The sequence below is a fragment of the Urocampus carinirostris genome, chromosome 3, assembly GCF_059441175.1.
Source record: "Urocampus carinirostris isolate Australia breed hairy pipefish chromosome 3, RoL_Ucar_1.0, whole genome shotgun sequence".
Taxonomy (NCBI): Eukaryota; Metazoa; Chordata; class Actinopteri; order Syngnathiformes; family Syngnathidae; genus Urocampus; species Urocampus carinirostris.
The window spans coordinates 39613398-39635668 of record NC_142351.1 but is presented as its reverse complement, the minus strand read 5'-3'; the positions used below and the strand labels follow the sequence as shown (position 1 = coordinate 39635668).

Here is a 22271-nt window from a genome sequence, read left to right as displayed (position 1 = left end):
ACTGTAATGCACTACTTTCCGGTCTCCCGAGGTCCAGAATCAAGTCTCTTCAGCTAGTACAAAATGCCGCAGCGAGGCTTTTAACTAGGACAAAAAAGTACGATCACATAACACCGATTTTGGCTAACCTGCATTGGCTCCCAGTTAGCCAAAGATGTGACTTCAAAGTTCTCTTAGTACTGTACAAAATCATACATGGACTTGCTCCCTCTTATCTTTCAGATCTGATCTGCCGCTATGTCCCGGTCCGAAGCCTGCGATCTGAGAGTGCCGGTCTTCTGGTGATCCCGAGAGCAAAGAAGTCTTCTGCTGGTTCGAGAGCGTTCTCCATCCGGGCACCGGTGCTGTGGAATGCTCTTCCCCCTGAGATCCGATCTGCAACCTCAGTGGAAATGTTTAAATCTAAACTTAAAACTCACCTCTACTCTATTGCATACGAATAACCTACTCCTCTTGTCGGTTGACAATAGTCTGTGTAATATAGTGTAACAATCTGTGAAGCCCTTTGAGACTCTTCGTGATTTAGGGCTATACAAAAATAAATGACTTGACTTGACTTGACAAGAGATGGTTTGATTTAAAAGTGTTGTATCTTTAAACTGACAACTCAGACCCAGTCTCCAATGGCAACCTCGAGAGAGTGCAGCATGCTGGGAAAGTTCTCTGTATGGCATCAGGAGCGGGACAAAATGAGACAAAGGCCACTGTTTGACTTTTCTCATCTTTGCTCAAGCTGCTCATTCAACAAAAGCCACTATGGACCCCAGACATGTGCAAAGTAGACTGTGAATGTGTGCATGTAAGTGCGTAGTAGTGCTGCAGATTCATTACAAATCAGTCAGGCAGTTTACTGGTAGCCAACATGGATATGGAGAGCCAGAAAGCGAGACAATATGGTGGCTACGGCAACAACAATGAAAGACTGGGTGTATTAAGTGTGTGTGAAAGTGTGTGTGTGTTAAAGCTTCACTAAAACACAAGTACACTCCAGCAGCAAGGGTCATCAGGCTCCTGGGACACAGCGTAAAGGATGCCGTTCCAATATAGACAGCCTCTTTAGGATTACATATGTCATGTATGAGGAATGTCTACATTATATCAAGCCAACAATTTTTAACCACTTTTTATTATTGGGGTTGCAGGTTAACCTATCCTAGTTGACTTGAGACCCCCAGGATACGATGTGTTCATTTTCTGGACCAAGATATCTTTTACACCCTGTCTTATGGTGTTTAACGCACTACACAACATCAACAACAAATTATTTCACATGGCCAAAAGTGTACAATGCAAAACTTTGCAGTGTTTGTGCGTTTTACTGCGAGTCACACATCACAGATACTAAGATGCCTGTCTGCTATTGGTTGACATCATACAAGATGTTGGACTTCTATTGGTTTTCATCACGGTATCATCAAGCTGCCAATATGCCATTGGCTCCCTTGGCATAATGGCTTTCTCTCACTTTGTTCATTTCAGAATCTAGTGTTTCATTAGGACAGTATTATACTCTGGGCATTCGCTATAGGTCTCAAGGCTTGCAGTGATGTTAGAGAATTGAAAAAAAAACATAATAAACATGAAAACAAAGATTCTTATTATAAAATAAGAAGAAGGCACACAAATCAGCACCCTTGCTAAGGGGCCTGTCACACAGACATTTGCGGCTGAATCACGGCTAAAATTTTGCGTTTTTTTTTTGCCCGTGTTTGCCCGGGATGGAAAATGCGCAAAATTTGACAACCCGCCGTTCGTCTGTGGTATGGCCGGAAAAAAGACGCCGGCGACTGTTCCGCTTCCTCATCGCGTCATTTCTGCGTCATTTTCTCGTGTGGACCACGGGTATAAAAGCTCCCGGTGTTGTGCCCAAATCCGACTCCTACGCAACACCCACACCGCCCCACCCCCTCGCGTGACTTTTTCATCCACGTTAACAAACGCATTTTGTAGAATACGATCGCACTTTATTGTTTAAATAAACGCGTTATATAGACTAGGATCTCCCAATTGTTATAATTAGCTCGCTTTATTGTTTTAATAAGCGTTTTATATAGAATACGATCGCTTTCGTTGGAAGCGCAGCAGAATGCGTGTTCACGCGAGGGGGGGAGGATTTCCGTTCGATTACGTTCACAACAAAAACAAAGACGGAATGGTTTAAGTTGTAATACATTTCCAACAAATGCAAGACGAAGTGGTTTTGGTTATATATTCGCCATTACATTCCCTAAAAGTGAGATAAAACGAGGTAAATGTGGATGTAGTAGCGAGGGGATGCAAATCTCGGCACCGGGCTGTAGAAATCATAACCGCACAAGACACAGTCTCGTGAAGATCAAGATTTCAAGCTATCGCATCATTTTTATTTTATTATCTTGAAAAGAAATGTCAAGAAATATAAATGGATTAAGACGAGGTCACTACGCTGACGGGGGTGGGGGGGTGGGGTTTAAGTCTTATTGGTCTATCTTCTTTATTCATTGTCCATTATCGATCAGTTCATAATATGATACAAAGCTTAGGAGCCGGGACTCTTACTCTCAGCTAAAAGGCCAAGTTAAGGTCCTAGCATTAAAACCTTACTGTGACCATTGCGAATGCACCGAAAGATTTATTCGAAATGAAGAGAAACTACGCTGACGGGGATCCATGTTCACCCCCTTGACGTCACGAGCACAACTGACGTGTGCTCGGCATTCGCACTGTTTATACGCGGAGAAAGGCGTTTGACTGTCACACGCGTAACACGCAAATTTCACGTAATAACACCGCGATACAGGCGCAGAACATGCTATTACCATGCTCCACCCACGATTACCCGCTGAAATTTCCCGTCCTACCCATGTGTAAGCACGCCCTGGCCGCGGCCAGAGCACGTCGTTCCGCGTCATTTCCGCGTCATTTGCTCGTGTTGACCACGTGTGCGGCACGCGGTTTAACACGTGCTCAAACTTTTGAGCAGCTCAAAAGTTTTGAACGCGGCCAACCACGTGAAAATGTCCGACCGCGAGTAAAGCACTGCTCTATCTCGTCTATATGGAGGTCTCAAAACGTCCAACAGCACCCAACAGCATCTGCTTCACGGTCAGAAATTTCTGGCCGTGGTTCAGCCTCAATACGCTCGAGAAAGGCTGTGTGCCCGCGCTCTGAAGAATTGAGCAGGGTAAAACTTTTTCGCGCTGCCACCCGCGCGCGAATTTCCAACTCGTGTTGAGCACCGCTGTATCTCGTCTTAATGGCGAACTCAATGCGTCCAATAGCGTCCGCCTCAAAGGCAGAAATTTCTGGCTGTGATTCAGCTGTAAATGTCTGTGTGACAGGCCCCTTAGGTGCATGGCCATAACCAATTAATTATCGGGGCTATTATAAAAATTAAGGGCATGACAATGCTCGCATAAGGAAGTTTTAAAATGTATTTATTTTTATATCCGCCATTGCTGTTTTATCCCATTTTCTGCATCCACCCGCTACTCCACTTGACCCGCTCAAATCCCGTCACACCAAAAGGTAAATATAATTTTATTTTGCCTTTACATGTATTGTATTTATAATGTTATTTTATCATATGCACATGTATTACTTACTATATATTATTTTGAATGTTTTTATCTGGGGTACTACGACTTTGGAATGTATTAGCTAATTATCATAGGATTCTACTCTATTTTATAGGGCAATTTCACTTTTCAATCCCCACTTCAGAACGTATTAGCGTCGTATCCTGGGGGTCTACATATCGGGAGAGAATGCAGATGCCACTCTGATTGGGACAAGATTTAACACACTGATAATAGCAAATAAAGTTGTAGATAACTTCATGCAACATGTTTCCCAACTGACACATTGCTGTGAAAACAGTGTTAGACTTGATGGCTAACTGTCACTCTGCCTGAATCACATGACAACTAATTGACTTTGCCACCCACTTGCAGAAGTACCGGTACGTGGTAAAAAGAGCAGCTCAGTATAACGAGCATTATATTTGTCTCAAACAAATGGGTGGACACAGGTTTGAAGTCCAGCCCCACCATCTGCTCATGTATTTTGAAGTCACTGCAGCCAAAAATTTCTTCAGAGACTAAATCAAGCACCACGCCAACATTTCCTACCGGCTTTTTGATACACTTATTCTGTTTAGAATTTTAGACATCTGCAAAGGAGTTTTGCCTAGGGTGCCAGTTCTGTTACTTTAACTATTATTGCGAGAACAAGTTGGAATTTCTTATTTCAGGTTTTGACTGTACTCTGTTATCTTTCAAAATCCATTAGTCTTCTCTCCTTATTTTAGTTGTCTACTCAATAAGAAACGCATCCCGTCTGATTTCAGAATAAATGTTACTTCTTACCTGTCGGAGTAACAGCAACGGTTCCCATTTCCTTTGTGCTCCCCACAATTTGAATCCATTTACCCCCGTTTTCATGAGTCCACTCTGTTCCGTTACACTCGTAAATTCCTTCATCTGATGTGGTCACTCTGGAAATGACCAATTCAAACAATCCGTTTTTTCCAGGTGCCAATCGGATGGCTCCGTCGGCGTAGCGTCGAGAGTACTTGGCCCCTGTGACCACATCGCCCTGAGGGCCAAAAGTCAAAATCTCCTCGGAAGTTCCTCCTTTCTTCAGTGACCAGGTGACGGACAGGTAGGTGGGCTGGGCGAGTTCCCGGGTGACGTTGCAGGACAGCGTGACATCACTCCCCTCAGGGATGATTGGGGGTGGAGTCTGCGGGGTCACCTTAAGGGTGTTGGGGATAACTGTGGAAGAAAAGAGAAAATGGTTAAGCACTAAGACAATGCATAATTTTATAAAAAAAAACAGAGGAAACATGTCAATATTTATTAAACTTCACATACTTTTTTTTATTCAACCATTTACACGTTTGGTATTTATACAGTATTTTTCACACTCTAAAGTGCACAGGATTATAAGGTGCACTTTTAAAAGTAGTCATTTGTCTATATTTTGTCGTATGTTATGTGCACAATACTATAAGGCACCTGGAATTAAAACTACAGTAAGAGCTGCTGTAGTCATTTGTATATAACCGTTGTCCATTGGTGTTGGGGCATTATGTAGTTGTATCTGTTGTTCTGTTCTTGTACACGACTCAATTTCTCTTCTGGAAATAAATACTTCTCTAGAATCTTATTTTGTGTCAACATTTATGGGATCAACTTCTTTGGCCACTCAGAAACCCAAGAACAAGCTTCCTAAGAGTACCGTAATTTCTGGAGTATAAGTCACACCTGAGTATAAGGCACACCCTAAAAAATATTACTTCACAAAACATTTTGGATAGCAAAAGTGAGGTTGGCATTTAAACAAAAGGTAAAATGTCAGAAAATAAACAAAACTAAAATAATAGGAAATATAGTTTTACAACTAAATTAATTGATTCACTCACAAATGGTTACGATATGTACAAGCATTCACTTGTAATTATGCATTTCTAGTTTTATTGACCGAATTTCCTGTCTATAAAGGTGCACCGGATGGATTTTTCAATTTCTCGTGATTTTCTTCTTTTTTTTTTATTGCACCCTATGGTCTGGAATATGAAACTTTAAAAAACTGTTGAAAAAAGTAACAAAACCTCTAAAAAAATCTATAAGTGGTCAAATGTTACAAACATGATAGATTTCCAGTTTCTCCCTGTAACAAAAGGAGCTAAATAATTATGTACCAAAAACTGAGAAATTACTCATTCCTGTCAATAGCAGTAATGCATCTAGAGGGCACTCGTATTGAGTCCACCATGATGGATGATCTCGTTATGAATGGTGAGCGTCCTTTTTTAATGCTGTGTGGATAACTCAATTTCCTTGCTAAAATCTGGTAAGTGTTAAAAACTCCCTTTGCAAATATATATAAATATCCCTTTGCTTTCTGATTTTAATCTGAATGTCTGTGCTCTCATTTGCAAGTGTCTTTTTATTCATGGTGTTCAGACTGCTTCAGATCTTGTTGCGATGTAATAAAACAACTAATAAAAGAGGAGCGCACGCACAAAAAATAATGAAGATAAGCTCTGTGTTTACCTCATATCCTTCCTTTTGACCTAGTTTTAATTTCAAGGAGAACTCTCACTGTGAACATTTGAGAATTAAGATCAAGGGGAAAATTTTGGGTTTAGAGAAAATTGGTGGTAAAAGATACAAAGCTAACAGACATCTTTCTTGTTAAGATTTACAGTTAAAATGCTCAATCCCAGTGCATGCAGTATTACCAAATATGTTACATTAAGACTAAAGGTTTGTAATGATTCATGTGGCACAGCAAGATGTCTGACAAGTTAGAGCAAGGATGTCTGGAGCAAACACACCTAGGGAGTGTTCCTGCAGTCCAATTCTATCCTGGGCTTCTTTTATAATGTTGAGTCGAGTTTCTGACAAGTTTATCAACCGTGAAGATGTATTCAAATCAAATTTATTGTTGTGTTTTGGCTGCTGAGCAGTTCATTGGACTTATCTTTACTTCCTTCTTGATTGGTGGCGAAAACACAGAGATTGTCTTGGTTCTGAATTATTGGCATTCGCTACCTGCCTTGTTGAAACAATGCTCATTTTTTACATGCAGGGAATTGTCTAATTGAAGTCTGACTATCACTGCTATTCTGGTTATGTTAAGCCATGTAAATGCGCACAGAACTATGATAATGGTTGAGTCAGAGTTTTTCGATTGCAATGGCTGGGTCAGTCGTTTCACTTTCCGATTTCTCATTCGAGAAATCGAATTGCTTGTATCCACGTACAGTTCCTCCATCCGGGATTATTTTTTTTGAAGCAAAGCACTCTGGGCTTGCAGTAGAGGGAGGAGTGATAGATGCAAACTCTGCTTTACTTGCTTAAAAAGCCTCATGTGTATTGGTAGATTATCTGGGCCAATTCCATTTTATATTCTGCACCTTAGATGAATATCTAGGTGTTATATTTGATCCTAATCTGTTGTTTCAGTCACACGTGAAAAATATTACCAGAATAGCTTTCTACCACCGCCGTAATATTGCAAAGAATCGTTCGATGCTGTCCCAATCAGATGCAGAGGTTTTAATTCATGTGTTTATTACTTCTCGGCTTGATTACTGTAATGTATTGCTTTCTGGTCTCCCGTTGTCTAGCATCAAAAGTTTGCAGTTGCTTCAGAATGCGGCAGCTAGACTTTTGACTAAAACCAAAAAGTTTGAGCATATTACTCCTGTATTGGCAAACTTGCACTGGCTCCCAGTCCACTTAATATGTGACTTTAAGGTTCTCTTATTAACATACAAATGTTTGCATGGACTTGCACCCTCTTATCGCTCTGATTTGATTTCCCCCTATGTTCCTGCACGGAGTCTGCGCTCGTAAAATGCCGGTCTACTTGTGACTCCGAGAGCCAAAAAGTCTGCAGGCTTGAGAGCGTTCTCCATCCGGGCCCCGGTGCTATGGAATGCCCTGCCTCCGGAGATAAGATCTGCAACCTCAATGGAAGTTTTTAAATCAAGGCTTATGACGCACTTCCATTCCAAAGCTTATGATTGATGCCTACCTCATATTCAGTAATGTCCTGTCTTTTTCCGACTGCCTGCCTGGTGGTGATATGAAGGAGAAGGACGATTTGAGATGAGTCAGGGGACCAGCGTTTGACCTGAAGCATGTGAACGCCTGCATGGACCAGCTGGCAGAGATGGGAAGCTGCGTCGTGGCCGTCATAGACTTTTTGGACTAGTTTACAGGCTGGGGGCGTCGCTGCTGTGATGCACTTTCCGGACAAATTTTCAACATGTTACCTAGTGTTTACTATGTTTGTGTACTGTAATGCTAAATGTAATTCACCCTGGTCATCCTGAAAGGGGGATACCACTTGTGAGGTCCCTTCTCAAGGTTTCTCTTTTTCCTCACGCTGAGGTTTTGAGTTGTTCCTTGCCCGCATGTTGGTTTAAGATCAGGTAACTGTGTCATTGTAATCTGTGCAGTCCTTTGAGACGTTTTTGTGATTAAGGGCTATATAAATACATTACACTTGACTTGACTATGCCCCAGTTATATCTATCCGTGTATAGTGTAAGTTCATGCTGTTGGCAAGCTACATACGGGTGATCCTGTTAACAGGAAGAACCCGGTAATCGAGCAGGCTTTCAAACCACAGAGAAAAAAATCATGACTGTTAATTTTAGTGAATGGCATCTATGAAAATCATTCTTTGTATAATGTCATGTTAAAGGCAGAAACAACGTCTATTTGTTTAATGACGCCGCAGGTGCTTTGGTTCTCTGATCAGAATACGTCTAAGGAGCATCGTAAGGTTTGTCTACAATGCAATGATTGTTGCCCCGCCCCCCACACACACAAACAGATTGTGACTATTCCCTGCATGTAAACATAGTCATTTGGAATTAACCTTCAACAGCTTATCAAGACGAGATTATATTAAGAACGGTCTTGGACTGGAAATGCCTTCTTCCGCATGAGGAGAAAAATGATTTATATTTACAACCCGATCTTTGATGTACATGATAATAATAATAATAATAATAATAATAATTTCCTTGTATTGTCATTCTGTGTAACAATGTACACAGAACGAAATGTCGATTGCACCTGACCCGTTGTAGCGAGCCGATGCAGCCGCAGCCAACAGAGGGCGCCGCCGACCACTTTTTAAGTCTTAGGAATGACTCAAAAAAACAACACTTAAATCGAGGTCTGCTCAGGACACACCAGCCACAATTTTTAGGTGTTGTGATTTTGGAGACAGAATTCTGAAATAATCCAAATCATAAACAGTGAGTGTTAGCACATAATCTTTTTTTTCCTTGAGTTAAAAAAGGAAATCTCAAAAAAATCTGCACATTTTTTCTTCGATAATGTTGAAACCATCCTTAAGACAATGCCAACAAGCAGACGGACTGAAGGAGCCACACCAGTATACATTACTTGCACCTGATTCTAATCAGTAGAAGGGCATTTAAGGACTGTGCCAACAGCAGAAGGTGTCGGATCATTGCCTGCCTGTTTGATGTCCCTGCCTGCGCATGTTTCCTGATCCCCCGATAGCAGTATTTGATCAATCCCCGACTCCCTCAACTTTGCCAGCAGTGAGTTTTTCCGAACTATGTTTTTCATTTATCTCCGATGAGCGGCGCACTTTTGGTTAATTACTTTTGCCCCGGATAAACTCTTGTCACCCAGCTCGTGTATCTGCGCGTGGATCTGCCTCCACAGAACATAACAGAGGGGAAATATGATCCACTGTATACATGTTGCTAACTATGTTGGGGACACCATTATTGGGGGATGAGAATTGTCAACTTCGTCAGGGTTATATGCATTTCCTAATGAAAAAAGTAGGAAAAGATTTAGTGAAACCACAATTGCAGTCCGGGGCAACTTGTGGTCAGTGCGGCTGTGATATGATTGTTGATGACAGATAGCTAAGGCAGAACAAAAAACTAATCCATGTTTTGCACTATCAATTAAATCTTGCCTGAACCAAGTTTTCAAACCCGTAGCGACCTCCACTTCACTTGTTTCTTACATAACCAAACCCTCATCAGGGAAATAGACGACGCCTGCTTGTGTGTGAGCGCTGTGCACAAGTCTCGACTGGTATGCGCCCTGCAGCAGCAAATCCGACTCATCATCTCGTCTAACAACCAAGCAGCTCCCTCACACACAAACAACATGAATATTTGTCGCCCCGTGCATGGCAACGTGCACGCACGCTCCACATAACAGTACTGCCGAGTTAATTTAGGTCTAAATTTAACAAGGTGCCAAGGGAGGTGAGCTTGGGAGCAGCTGAACATGATTGTGCATTATGGAACTAAATAACCTGTTCCCGGCTTCATGGTGTTTTGTGTCAAATATATTTTTAAAAGTACAAAACACGCCTACCTTTTCATTTCCCTGTAAGAAATAAGGATAGCAGCGTATTTACACTGACACAGGACAATGTTATTTACATATTTGGGAAACGAACTGCAGACCAGAAACCCAATTAAATTCAAAGGAAAATGCTGAAGACAAGGTTTTCTTTTTGAATCATAAAATAGGCCAAATTATGCAAGACTTGAGCTCAGAAAAAAAAGAAGAAAGGCGGCTTTTGCACCAGATCAGGGGTGTCCAAACTATGGTCCGGGTGCCATTTGCTGATTGCAAATCATGTGTCCGGAGGCAACAGCACCTATTTAAGTCCCTTTTTGTTCTCCTCTATTCAACTGACACAAATACTGCTCAGAAAACTTATAAAAAAAATATTTGACATGCAACAATGTATTTTGAAAGGAATGGAAATGGTTACATTTTTTTGGTAACTAGTAACTTTTACAATATAGTACTAAGATTTCTAACTCAATTACATTTTGGAAAAAGTAGTGAGTAACTACAACTAATTCATTTTTTAATGTAACGGGCCCAACAATTAACCCTTTCCTCACATGGTTAGTCAGTGCAAGGTCATAATTGTATTTACTCAACCTTTTTTTATTTAGTATTTATTTTATTTTAACCATTGTATGTGTATCCGTGCATTTACCTTTCCTAAATGTTGGGTGGTAAAAAGGGGGGATTTTATTTATTTATTGTACTTTGAATGCTTTATACAGAGCTTTGAGTTGTGATTTGTTGTCTCGAGAGATTTGTACAAATACATTTTGATTTGATCTATTTTACAAATTTTATCTGTAGCCAGGCAAACGAACCTTAGGTGCCTATACTCTGCGAGCAAAGCGTAATCCCGCTGCCATTTTTCACCGCCTTTTGGCAAGGGCGAACTGGCAGGTCTCCTTGCTTTGGTGAGCAAGGTCAAGTTCTGAAGACAGAGGCGATTTTACAAAAAAAAAAAAAAATGCTGCACATGTGGAAAGTGGTCTCAATCCATGCATGCGATTATAATACAAGGCATAGTATACCCCCATTTTCCTCACCATACGACATCAACAACAACCAAAAATTGAAAGAAAAAAAACCCTTTTGAAGTTTTGAAGTTCAAACTGTGCGGTGTTCGTGTGTATGGCCGTCTCTAAGATCGGTCAAGGTCATAGAAGATGCTGGTCTGCTATTGGTTTGCTTTACGACATCATGAATCCCACAATTTCTTTCTCTCTTTTGGTACAGTTCAGAATCTAGTCTGCTTTGTAAATAGTTAGAGAGATAGTGTGATACAATACTGTATGGTTTGAATTGTATTTCATAGATAGAAGCAGACATGATAGCATGGAAACGAAGGTTGCGATTACCAAGGAATACAATGGAGGCACACGCATAACTACCATTACTAAGGGAATATTGACGATCAAGAGAATTATTAGAAATAATGAGGCGATTAAAGTAACAAAGACTTTAAGGGACATGAAAATCCTCATAAATGGAATTTTTAAGGTCAGTTTTAATTACAATTGGCAGTCTTCTCCCCCTCAGCATCGACCCACTACACAACTGTACCAGCTTAAGTCAAGTCAACAAAGGTAACTAAAATTTACATTTTCTTTTATGTGTCTATCAATTTATACTGTTATCTAAAAGCGTATATAAGATTAAAAGGTTAATTCTGTTTTTAATATTGGGCACCTGCAAAGGACATTTCATGGGATGCCAGGTCATTATTTTTACTATAATTGTGCATTGTTGTTCATTGTTTTGATGATTATATGATTGTCTCTATATCCCAATCATGTTACTGTTCTTTCATTCCAACAACTTTAGGGCGGAACTGCTTTTCTAACCTAGGATATGTAATCAAAACAAAGGTCTCAAAACGGGTGGGAAATCCAAACCTGAAGTTTTCTCTCCCGGTCGTCCTTGCATGTTCGGAATCCAGTAATGTCTTTTCTCTTTATTTTAAGTGTCTACTTACTATATACTATTTTGTCATGTTCAAAATGTGTATACAATTTTATTTATTTTTTCCTGGGGTAGCAGATCTTAGCTAATTATCCCCCGCCATAAAATAAATTCACCTCACAATACCCATCTCATACAGATAAATGTTGTATCCTGAGAATCTAATGTATTAAGTATGGAAAATGGATGGATGAAGGTAGTAAGGTAGCATTTTTTCACAGGCCTTGAACACCTCATTAGGAATTATATCTTCTTGTTTTGGCCTAGAGGTCCCACTTTTTGTCCTTAAAGCAAATCCACATGAAGGTCCAAATCGAAGCCATACATAAGAAACTGTAGTGGTTGCTCGTGTGCTACAGTTCGAACATGTTTAGTAGAGCATTGCTAAGTCATGGCACTGGCTGTTAAATGAACCGTATACAGATAAACTCACTTCAAAAAGTCAAACAAGCTAGCCTGGTCAAACGCTACACTAATCGGAACACTCATTCATGCACACAAACAACCACTCACAAACACTTCCTCATACCGATGAGTTGGACTTGAGCCTCATAAATGCCACTCATGACAGAGTCGGTGCTAGGCGTTTGGCACCAGTAGAAGCCGGCGTCTTGTGATTTGGCTTCCGCTATCTTTAGTTCCACAGCATTGTCCTGGAGACGCATCATCGAGATGTCCCCGGACGCCACGCGCTGGGTGAGCGATTGGTGCGAGTAACTGGCATCAAAGGTGGAGATTATTTTAATGCGCTGTCCATTCGCCTCCCTTGACATCATCCATTCAAAGTCCTGAGGGCCAGTAGATGAGAAGCTCAGATCTGGACACCAGAAGTACCGGAAAAACACTTAAGAAGAAGCAGAGTAGAATGTCCAAACCTGCTCACGGGGACCCATGTAGTCATTGACATCACATCTGATGGAGACTGGTTGACTCTGCACACGGATCAAAGGGCCGGGAGATACAGTCACCACCCGGGCGAAGCATCCACCTTAAATTAAAAGCAACAAATTTGATTTTGAAATGGCTTTATTGTCATTGATAACAATGTAGTGAACATTGTCTACGAGATTAGACAAAAACCTTTAGGATAAACATATCATATATATTTGTTAATAATATGCCTTTTTTAATCTTAAAACCTTAAAGTTTAGATGTACGTCATACACGTATTCATGCAATGATTGATCAGCCAAAAAATTGTCCTGAATAAAATCACCAAACATTGCATGCAACAGGAATCGAATCCACGCCACTATAGTGAAAGCCACCAGTGATATAGATGTCATATGAAAGGCATTAGATCTTATCTCATCTATTTTTATTCAATGGACTAGAGACAAATGTTAGACAATAAAGAAAGTCATCCTGAAAGATATAAACGCAAAAAAGCACGATGAAAAACAACACTTTGGTGAATTTAAAGATGAATTGGACTTTAAATAAATACCTTGTAAAATATTATATTGGTATTGTGTTAAAATGGCTCAGTGACTGGGTGGTTAGCGCACAGTCCCATGGTGCAAAGATCCTGGGTTCAATTCCAGTTATCACATGTTCCCCCTCGTGCTTGTGTGAGTTCTCTCTGTGCACTCCGGTTTCCTCAGGTTAATTGACCACAGTCCAAATAATTTCTAGGTGTGAATGAGAAAGAGAGTCTCCATGTGTGCTCTGCAAATGGCTGGCAACCAGTTATGGGTTTCCACTGCCCGAAGATGACTAGGATGGGCTCCAGAACCGCTGTGACCCTCGTGAGGATAAGCAGTATGGAAAATTGATGGATGGATGGATGGGTATTATGTTCATGGTTTACATTGTCAATAAACAAATGTAATAATTTCTGCATGTATTCAACTACATTAGTTACTCAGTGCTTTGTACTTTACAATTTTATACCTTTTTTTTTTTAATTTAAATTCCGGGATTCAGGTTATACACAAATAATATGGTATACAATAAAGGATTAAAAGAGAAAGGTGGCATTCTTGTAATCTTAGCATATTTTTAACGTATTTTCAAGCTTGCTTAAAAAAAGAATGTTAGGGTAAATACTGTAGGATAAATATTTACAAGGTAGTGATTTGAGATTGGGTTAAACAGTGCAAATAAAAAAGTGTAATAACATTCTAAAAATCTTGGCATCCTTTTGAATTTTCAACATCTTTTTAACCCTGTTAATGTGTGTGGTATAGTTGTTTTGCTGGGTCACCAACTTTAACACTTTTTTGTATTTCTTAGAGAGTTAGAGGCCATGTTATAAAAGAACTGATTGGGAAAAATATAATCGATGATTAAAAGAGAAAAGTAAGATAAAAACATTTGTTGGCCTGGAATAGGATGGGCACCACCAGGCTGTACTTGCCCAAGACCCACAACAGGAAATGGTGCCCCTACAACTCTAGTGGTTAAGGGATCAACCAACCAACCACAAACAGGCAAACATTTTACAAGGTCGTGCTTGGAGAATGGCCCAAGTTTTAATAAGTGCATTACAAAAATAGTGCAATGAAAAATAGAGCAATGACATTCTTGGCATCTTTTAAACGCCTTTTTGACATTGTTAAAGCTGTGGGGTTTAGTTCTTTCGTGGATTCCCCAGCTTGCAAGTGTTTTTATTTTTTACTGGGAGTTAAATACATTATTATAAAATAACTGATTGGAATAAAAACATGATAATAATCTGTTTAAGTCTTTAAGATAATAATAAAGAATGTAAGGATGACAAGGAATAACCTTTCATAAGGTAGTGTTTGGAGACTGGCCTGAGTTGTATGTGTATCAGAATAGTGCATTGACATTCAGCTGCAACATACTGTATTTCCAAAATAAGTCGAAGAATACACATATGATATAATTATAGTTCTACACATGGGCAATATATTTTTTTCTCAGTTTTGTGCACTTCTTATGGGTTGAGATGGCCTTGGGAAAGAATCTGTCTTAGCTTGTAAGTCTATTCTTTTAATGGACCTGTAGCGTCTGACCGCTGGGCATCAATTCAAAGGAGGTGGTGTCCAAGGTAAGAGGACTCCTTTTTTAATTTTGGTGGCTCTGTTGAAGAATTAAGAGCCAATGATGTCCTCCAGACTGGGTAGAGAGCAGCAAATGATTTGTCTGGGCTGTGTACACTATCACAAACAAACTGAGAAGGTACGTAAGAATAAGTATTTTTTTGGGATAGTCTCTATAGTCTCTGGAAAGGACAAATTGGACACCTAAAACAGAGAGGGGTTTGTCTTCTTAAGCATTGTTTTGAAACCGTTTGATCTGGTCTATCAAATAAATATGTGCCTAACACAACTCAGGTAAAACGCGGAATCAGATAAAAAAACAAAACTCCCGTATCCTGTTTTTCAACTAACTATTTAGAGATCTTGGCCTAAATCACAAAAAAACTGCAAATGGTTACCTCTATGTACAAAGTAAGACCAACATAATTTTGTGCATTTAAAAGCCAGAGCCTGGAAGCACTCTTATCTAGCCTAAGTATAGTAATGAGAATTCAACTAAACAAATCAAAGAAGCCTCATGCACCACTTCCTCAAAACTAATTACAAACTAATCTGATGAGATGTGACAGATACACACTCTTCAAAACCCATTTAATGAGTTTTTGTTGAATTAAAAATAATCTCAAAATGAAGTAAGATGCCATATGAGTGCAGATAAAAAACTTCTACCAGAAATCGATTAGGTTTACTTTTGCTGCACTGCAAATTCAAAGATATGCGAGTTTGATACCTTGAACTTTTTTCAAGTTTCATTTTTCAGAATTACTTTACCAATAATGGTATTCTTATTTTTCCCCTTGCTTGTGTTAGATTTTTTAAAGTACCACTGAAAGGCTTAAAAGAAAATCAATAAGGTATATGCGTTTACATACAGGCAACAATCTATCAGAAATAGACTATTGCAAGTTTTCTGATCATGTACAGATGGGAGAATATTGGTAGGAACCAATAGATGGAAACAATGTGCCCAAGTTAGGAGTTGACTAGGGACTTTTAAAGTAATGCTCCTTACCAGATCAAGTATGTTGAGGGATGCCAATGAGCTTGGATGTAGGATTAAAGCAGCATGAAAATATACTCTCCACGTAAACACACACAGAAATCGTATTAAGGTCTTGGTCAGAGTATTCCGATTGCAATACTTGGTTTAGTACTGTAATTTTCAGATTACTTGTGCATGTATACGAATTTGAGCAATCAGATTTCTTGTGCCCACGTTCAGTTTCCCTCATCAAGGATATTTTTATGCCGCAAAGCACTGTGGGTCTTATAGTATAGAGACGAGTTATACGTGTAAATTCTGGCTTACTCAATGTTTCTCTACGTTGTCATCAATGACAAAGACAATTCAATGTTAAGGTAGTCAGCATCATTTCAAGCTTATAGTATTCTGTATTTCCCAACAGTATTGTCATATGAACACACAAAAAACGTGAATTAATCTAAAAAAAGAGTTATGTTGTTCAGAGATTTTGTCTGTAAAGCTTAGTATCGCAGTAGAATATAGATGTCCTGTCAATGGTACACTACGCTGTTATCAATGACAATCAAGACAATTCTATTCTAAGAGTTACAGACAGACATTGCACACCTACAATCATTGACTTAGATGCATGTATATGGCACAAAACTCTGCACCCATTCCACACCAAGTTAACAAAGTGGACACGCATCAACATGCAGAGTGAGAGGAACAGTAGAAAACACAACCAAGTTGCAGCTAAAAGAGAATTCATGTGAATGACGATTGTCCAGGAAGCAGAAAGAAAAAGAGTTATTCAGATGAGTATGAACAGTAAGTCATTTCTTATTTCATTAGCGATCGATAATGTTCTTATTATCCAGGTTTTTTTTATAATTTCGATTGAAGCTCTTTTGTCAACAGTTTGGACAAGATGGTAATGATCATTTTCCGTAGACCGTGTTTGCCACACTATTATTGCCAGCAGCTGTTTCAAAGCCATGCAGATTTATTACCAAGGAGCTTGGTCGTTTTTTTTTCAGTGTAGTATTTATGACAGTTTTACACCTTCAATAAAGTAACAGCTCGATAAAAAAAATTAGTTACGGATATTTTAAAGCAAGCTCTCAAATCAAGAACAAATGGGGTGTTATTACTCCTGAGCATTAGCACTATGGTCCCTAGTTAACATAAGATTGGTTTCTGTTGCTAGATATTTCACTCATACATACAAAAATTCAAATAATTTCAGATTTCATTTTTATTCCTTTTGGTTATTCGTTTAGTAAAATATATCACTGTATTTTTTGAACTTCTACAGTGAATCACTCTATTCAAACAAATTGGTATTAAATCGATAATATTAGAACAACTTTGCAGCAGCGTTCAAGCGAAAGATTGAATCAACCTGAACACATTGAAAGACAAATGCATGACCGGGTGATATGTATCATAAATCTTTGCTACTTCGGTAGCATTTTTTTAAGGGAGCTAGTCAGTCCAACACCACACATTGAAAATGCATTGTCATTTAACTTGTTTTATTGCTTTTTTTGCCAATAATGATGGATTCAAAAAAGTTAGAGGAAGGAAATTCTGAAAACAGTGAGAGCAATGATAGAGTTGAAAAGAGAAATTATTACGAAAAACAAGAAGGGTGAACTTTATTATGCACACATAATAATAATGATAATAATAATATTGTTTAGGTACACGTTTTATTAAGACTTTGGGTACTTCGTAATGCTTAGGAACATATAGATAAATAATATTACTTTGTCTGGGAATAAATGTTTCGGTACTAAAAGAATTTGGTATTCAAGCACCGGATTATTAACGAGTACCAAGTTATTAATTAATATATGTTACACGGGAGCAAAGTACAGTACATACTTTTTAAGCTCGTAAGCAGATTTTAATGTACTGTATAAGAGAAAACAATTACCGGAAGTTCATCAATGGTTATTTACCTCCTAAAACTATAACCAGAGCGGGAGTGAATCCCTAGGATCCTGTGAGTGGATTTCAGACGGGGTGAAATAAACACCTGAAGGTAAGCCTGTCTAGGCGAGTATGTGCAGTTTTTAAAATAAATGTAGAAAGACAAATCTATATGAAAAGCAAGCAAGCTTTGTTTTACAAACAGGATCATTTTTGCAAATGACGATGTGAGATAGGTACCCAATGATGAAGGGAATATTTATTGTTTTATTGTATTAAGTATTTTATATAGGGCACCTCCAAAGTAGATTGCACGGGGTTTTAGTTCATTATTTGACTATAATTGAGCACTGCTGTTCGTTGTTTTGACTATGGTAACTGTTTACATCATTGTCACTATCGGCCAATCATGTTGCTGTTATTCGATTTCCACACCCTTTAGGGTGGATCTGCTTTTGTAACCCAAGAGATTTAATTTAATAGAAAGGTCTGATCTTCTTATCTGAAGTTTGTGCCCTTTATTGTGCTCCTTGCACATTCAAAATTCATTGATGTCGTGTCACCTAATTTTGAGTGTCTACTAAAATCTAAACTTGTCAAGAGGCAAAACACATTGCCCATTAAATGACCTTCCAAATTCATTAACATTTGAAAATAGGCTGGCTAAAAGGCATTCGAAGTATAACTAATGGATTGTCCAAGGTGAGAAAAAAAAAACACAATTCTGAGGTAGTTTGCACACCCAGAAAACTTATGGAACTGGTGTAATTTATACTCCAGAAAATACGGTTAACCATACAAAACCAAACACTGATGAGTAGACACCGAACACTTTGACCCGCCCAGCTTAGATCTCCAACTGAACTTTGCCCTTAACTAAAGGTATAAAGTCCCACAGGCGTAAAAACTTGTCAGTTTAATAGTCTGGCCCAACACCTCAAACCAGACACAAATTTCCAACCTCTGTTTTCATTCTTGTTCTATATCCGTGCAAGGTATCAAACCCGAGTCGCTTCAGCCAGTGCAGTCAAAGGTCGCGTGAGTTTGCTGCTAAATGGCAGCTGCGATTGTTCAGGCAGCTCATTTGTGATAGTCAGTTTATGGATTTGTATAGCGAGTAGTGCCGGAAAAGGAAACATGTGTAACGGGTGTAATAACAACTTTTGTTTTATTGAAATTCGTACTGAATTATGTGTATAGTTTTTGGTAAGTGTCCTGCAATGATGAGTACAACAGTGCCACCTGCTGGTATGGGATAGGGTTTGTTTTGGCTTTTGACATGTGACCAGAAGGCGGGGTTTTGTTGGCAGTCTACAGAGCGAGCTGCCAATGGTAAGACACATCTTTTGGTGCTCCACGAAAAAAAGGTAATTTTAAACATTATAACCACAGCTGACAAATCTCTCAACATGCACAGTAATGTGATTGATTGTTGTCAAGCTGTTGTGCTAAAATGTTAATTCCCCTTATAGAGATCAAAGAGATCAAAGCCAGCAGAGAAGCTAATGTTGTGACTCATTTCATTTGCAGGTGAATTGTATCCGTTTTTATACTCAATATTGTTATTATTTCTATTTTCCCATATATATATATATATATATATATATATATATATATAAAAAGGATGATGTTGGTTAAAATTCAGACTAACGAAAAATATGTTGAATTTATTGTAAACGTTAAACCACTATACGATCTCTTGTTAAAAGTATCTTGTTAAAATAGATGTAAAAATGTATTGTGATATTCTAAAATGTATTTTTATAAATTGAAAAAAAAGCTCTTTGATATAATTTGGGCAGTCTACAGAGCGAGCTGCCAACGAGATCAAAGAGATCAAAGCCAGCAGGGAAGTTAATGTTGTGACTCATTTCATCTTCAGAAACTCTAATAAAAACCTCATCATCCAGTCCAGCGTGAATGTGGATCTTTGGTGGGACAAGTACAGTACACCGCGGTTACACATGAATAGTAAGAAGCTGTACCACAGTCAAACTCATAATACAGATAACTTTTAAAAATATTTCGCCAATTCAAATTGATCCTACTTGTCACATCAGCCAACAGTCAATTTAGAGTATAGTACACTGAAAATAAGGAGAGAGGACAGTAGTAGATTTTAAGGAGGACAGGAGAGCGAGCCTCCATCCATCCATCCATTATCTGCACCGCTTATCTTCAGTAGGGTCGCGGGGGTGCTGGAGCCCATTCCAGCTATCTTCGGGCAGTGGGCAGGGGACACCCTAAAGTGGTTGCCACCCTGAACTGGTTGCCAGCCAGTCACAGGGCACACAGGGACAGACAATTCGCTCGCTCATTCACACCTAGGGACAATTCGGGCGGGCAAATTAACCTGACATGCATGTCTTTGGAATGTGGGAGCAAACTGGAGTGCCCGAAGCAAACCCACGCAAGCACGGGGAGAACATGCAAACTCCAGACAGGAGGTTCGATCTTATGAGCTCAGAACTGTGCCGTACACGAGAGCGAAACTTCAGATACGAAATTTCAACCACCCCTGAGACCTTTCTTTTTATTAAATCTCCTAGGTTACAAAACTGATCAGCCAAGTCAAGTCACATTTGTTTATATAGCCCTTAATCACAAAAATGTCTCGAAGGACTGCACAGGATTACAATTAAAAGCCCTTAAGGATGTGGAAAATCAAAGAACAGCAACATGATTGGCTGATAGTGACAATGTGTATTGAGTTCATAATGGTAAAAACAACAGTGTGCAATAATAATCAAAATGACAAACTGTCATCCTATGTCCTTTGCAGGACTCCAATATTTAAAACAAAATAAATGCACCATTCGTAGTTGATCCTTTTCGATTAATTTAATTACAAAAAGAAAAAAAAGTGTATCTAAATTTAATTTTTGAATATTCAACAGGTTCTTTATTCTTCATTTTGATTGTGTTCTCATGATATCTGGTGGCTTTGGATAAAATGCTTTGTTCCTTAAATTATTATTAACTACAGTTGGGTCTTCCTTTCCGCATAGAATAAAAATATTCCATCAACAGTAATTCAATCCAAACAATGTCAATACTGTAAATTCACGACTTCAGGAAGACTGTACATGAAATAAAAGTAACAAATCAAAATATTCAGTTGGCTAAAGCGCAGTCAATAGTGGAGCCATCAATTAGTTGAATTAGTTTGGATGAATTATAAATGAATAAAATACTTATTTCTTCTTCTTGTCCTGTTTTTATATTTTTTTTAATTTTACTTTTCAACCTAATAAAGCTGTATTTTGGATGGAACATTAGGATCTTATTACCCAGAGTATGAAAAGAGGTCATTGTTTACATTTAGGGAATGGCTCGTACAGGTTGCTTCACTACGTTTCACTCTTTCTCCACAGCTACAAAACCTGATCTTTTTGGCCTTTCCACTTGGATTTGGGATGACAACCATAATTTTTTTTTCGGCGTTACTGCATTTTCACCGAACATGAATTTCACTTGTGTGGCTGCGATACATTATCCTCAATTACATTTTACTGCGGATGAGGACTAGCACCATTTTTTTCGATACAGGTCACTGATGCGTATGATTGTGGCCCACCTAAAAGGAACTGCATGTTCCTTTAAGACAGCTTGCAAGAGTAAAAACATTTCCCTGAAAGACTTGGTGTGGAAACATTTAATTTTAACAATGGAAATGACATTTTAAAAAAACGGAGGGTGCTTTAACTTCTCAAAAAGTTGAACAATAATCCTACTGTCTTGTATGTTGACATACTAGACTGTACTAAGTCTATCCACTTGTCATTGTTTAAGACCAATCTATTTTATTTCCTACCGTTTTTTGTCAATTTACAATCTCATTATGTGGAAATATGGGAATTCACGGAAGGAAGTAAACGTCAACTATCAAGTTCCAACTTCTCCAAGGCGGAATCACACGAGACGCACCGCAGGAGAGCTTGCGACATTTGAGCATCTGACACATCACTAAATTAAGCAAACTCCTTGTGACCAATACGAATGTGATGACTAAACGGATGTCAGTATGATAAGAACGTTCAGGCCTTTGGGAAAATTTGGTTGGTGACTAAATAGTTTCATGGCCTTTTATAAGGATAATATATAATAATAATGTGTAGTTTTATAAGGATGAAAAGCTAAAATGGTATTAACCCAATAAGAAACAGACTATTGCCAGTATAAAGACAATTGTTATTCAGATTTTGCAAAGCCATGAAAACACACACAGAAATCAGAGTAAGTTATTAGTCCAGGTGCAATGCACTATGGGACTTGTAGAACACAATATATTGGTTGTATACACAATATATTGGTTGGTTTTGGTAAACTCCGTACAAGCACACCATGTAAACACAGCAACAGGGCTCATTTATTTTTGGGGCATGGTGTAAACAAGCACTGTACTATGCTTAATTTGTTGAGTGACATAAATGAAATCATCCTTTATTTATTGTCAAGAGTTATACGCGGCAACGACATCTATTCGAGTAATGATATTGCTCCGGTGTCACCCTTGTAATTTGTCTCTAGGTATGTAAA

At 38.8% G+C, this 22271-nt stretch overlaps 1 protein-coding gene across 1 annotated transcript in view; it reads right to left on the bottom strand.

The window, feature by feature from the left end:
* Window positions 1-22271, bottom strand: part of ptgfrnb (prostaglandin F2 receptor inhibitor b) — an 81946-nt gene that overhangs the window by 53760 nt on the left and 5915 nt on the right. Inside the window, exons 2-4 of the mRNA XM_088331802.1 lie at window positions 12698-12810; window positions 12352-12610; window positions 4347-4754 (exon numbers count right to left, since the gene is read on the bottom strand). Of these exons, the coding sequence (XP_088187928.1) occupies window positions 4347-4754; window positions 12352-12610; window positions 12698-12810 (780 nt within the window). The remainder of the gene's footprint in view (window positions 1-4346; window positions 4755-12351; window positions 12611-12697; window positions 12811-22271) is intronic.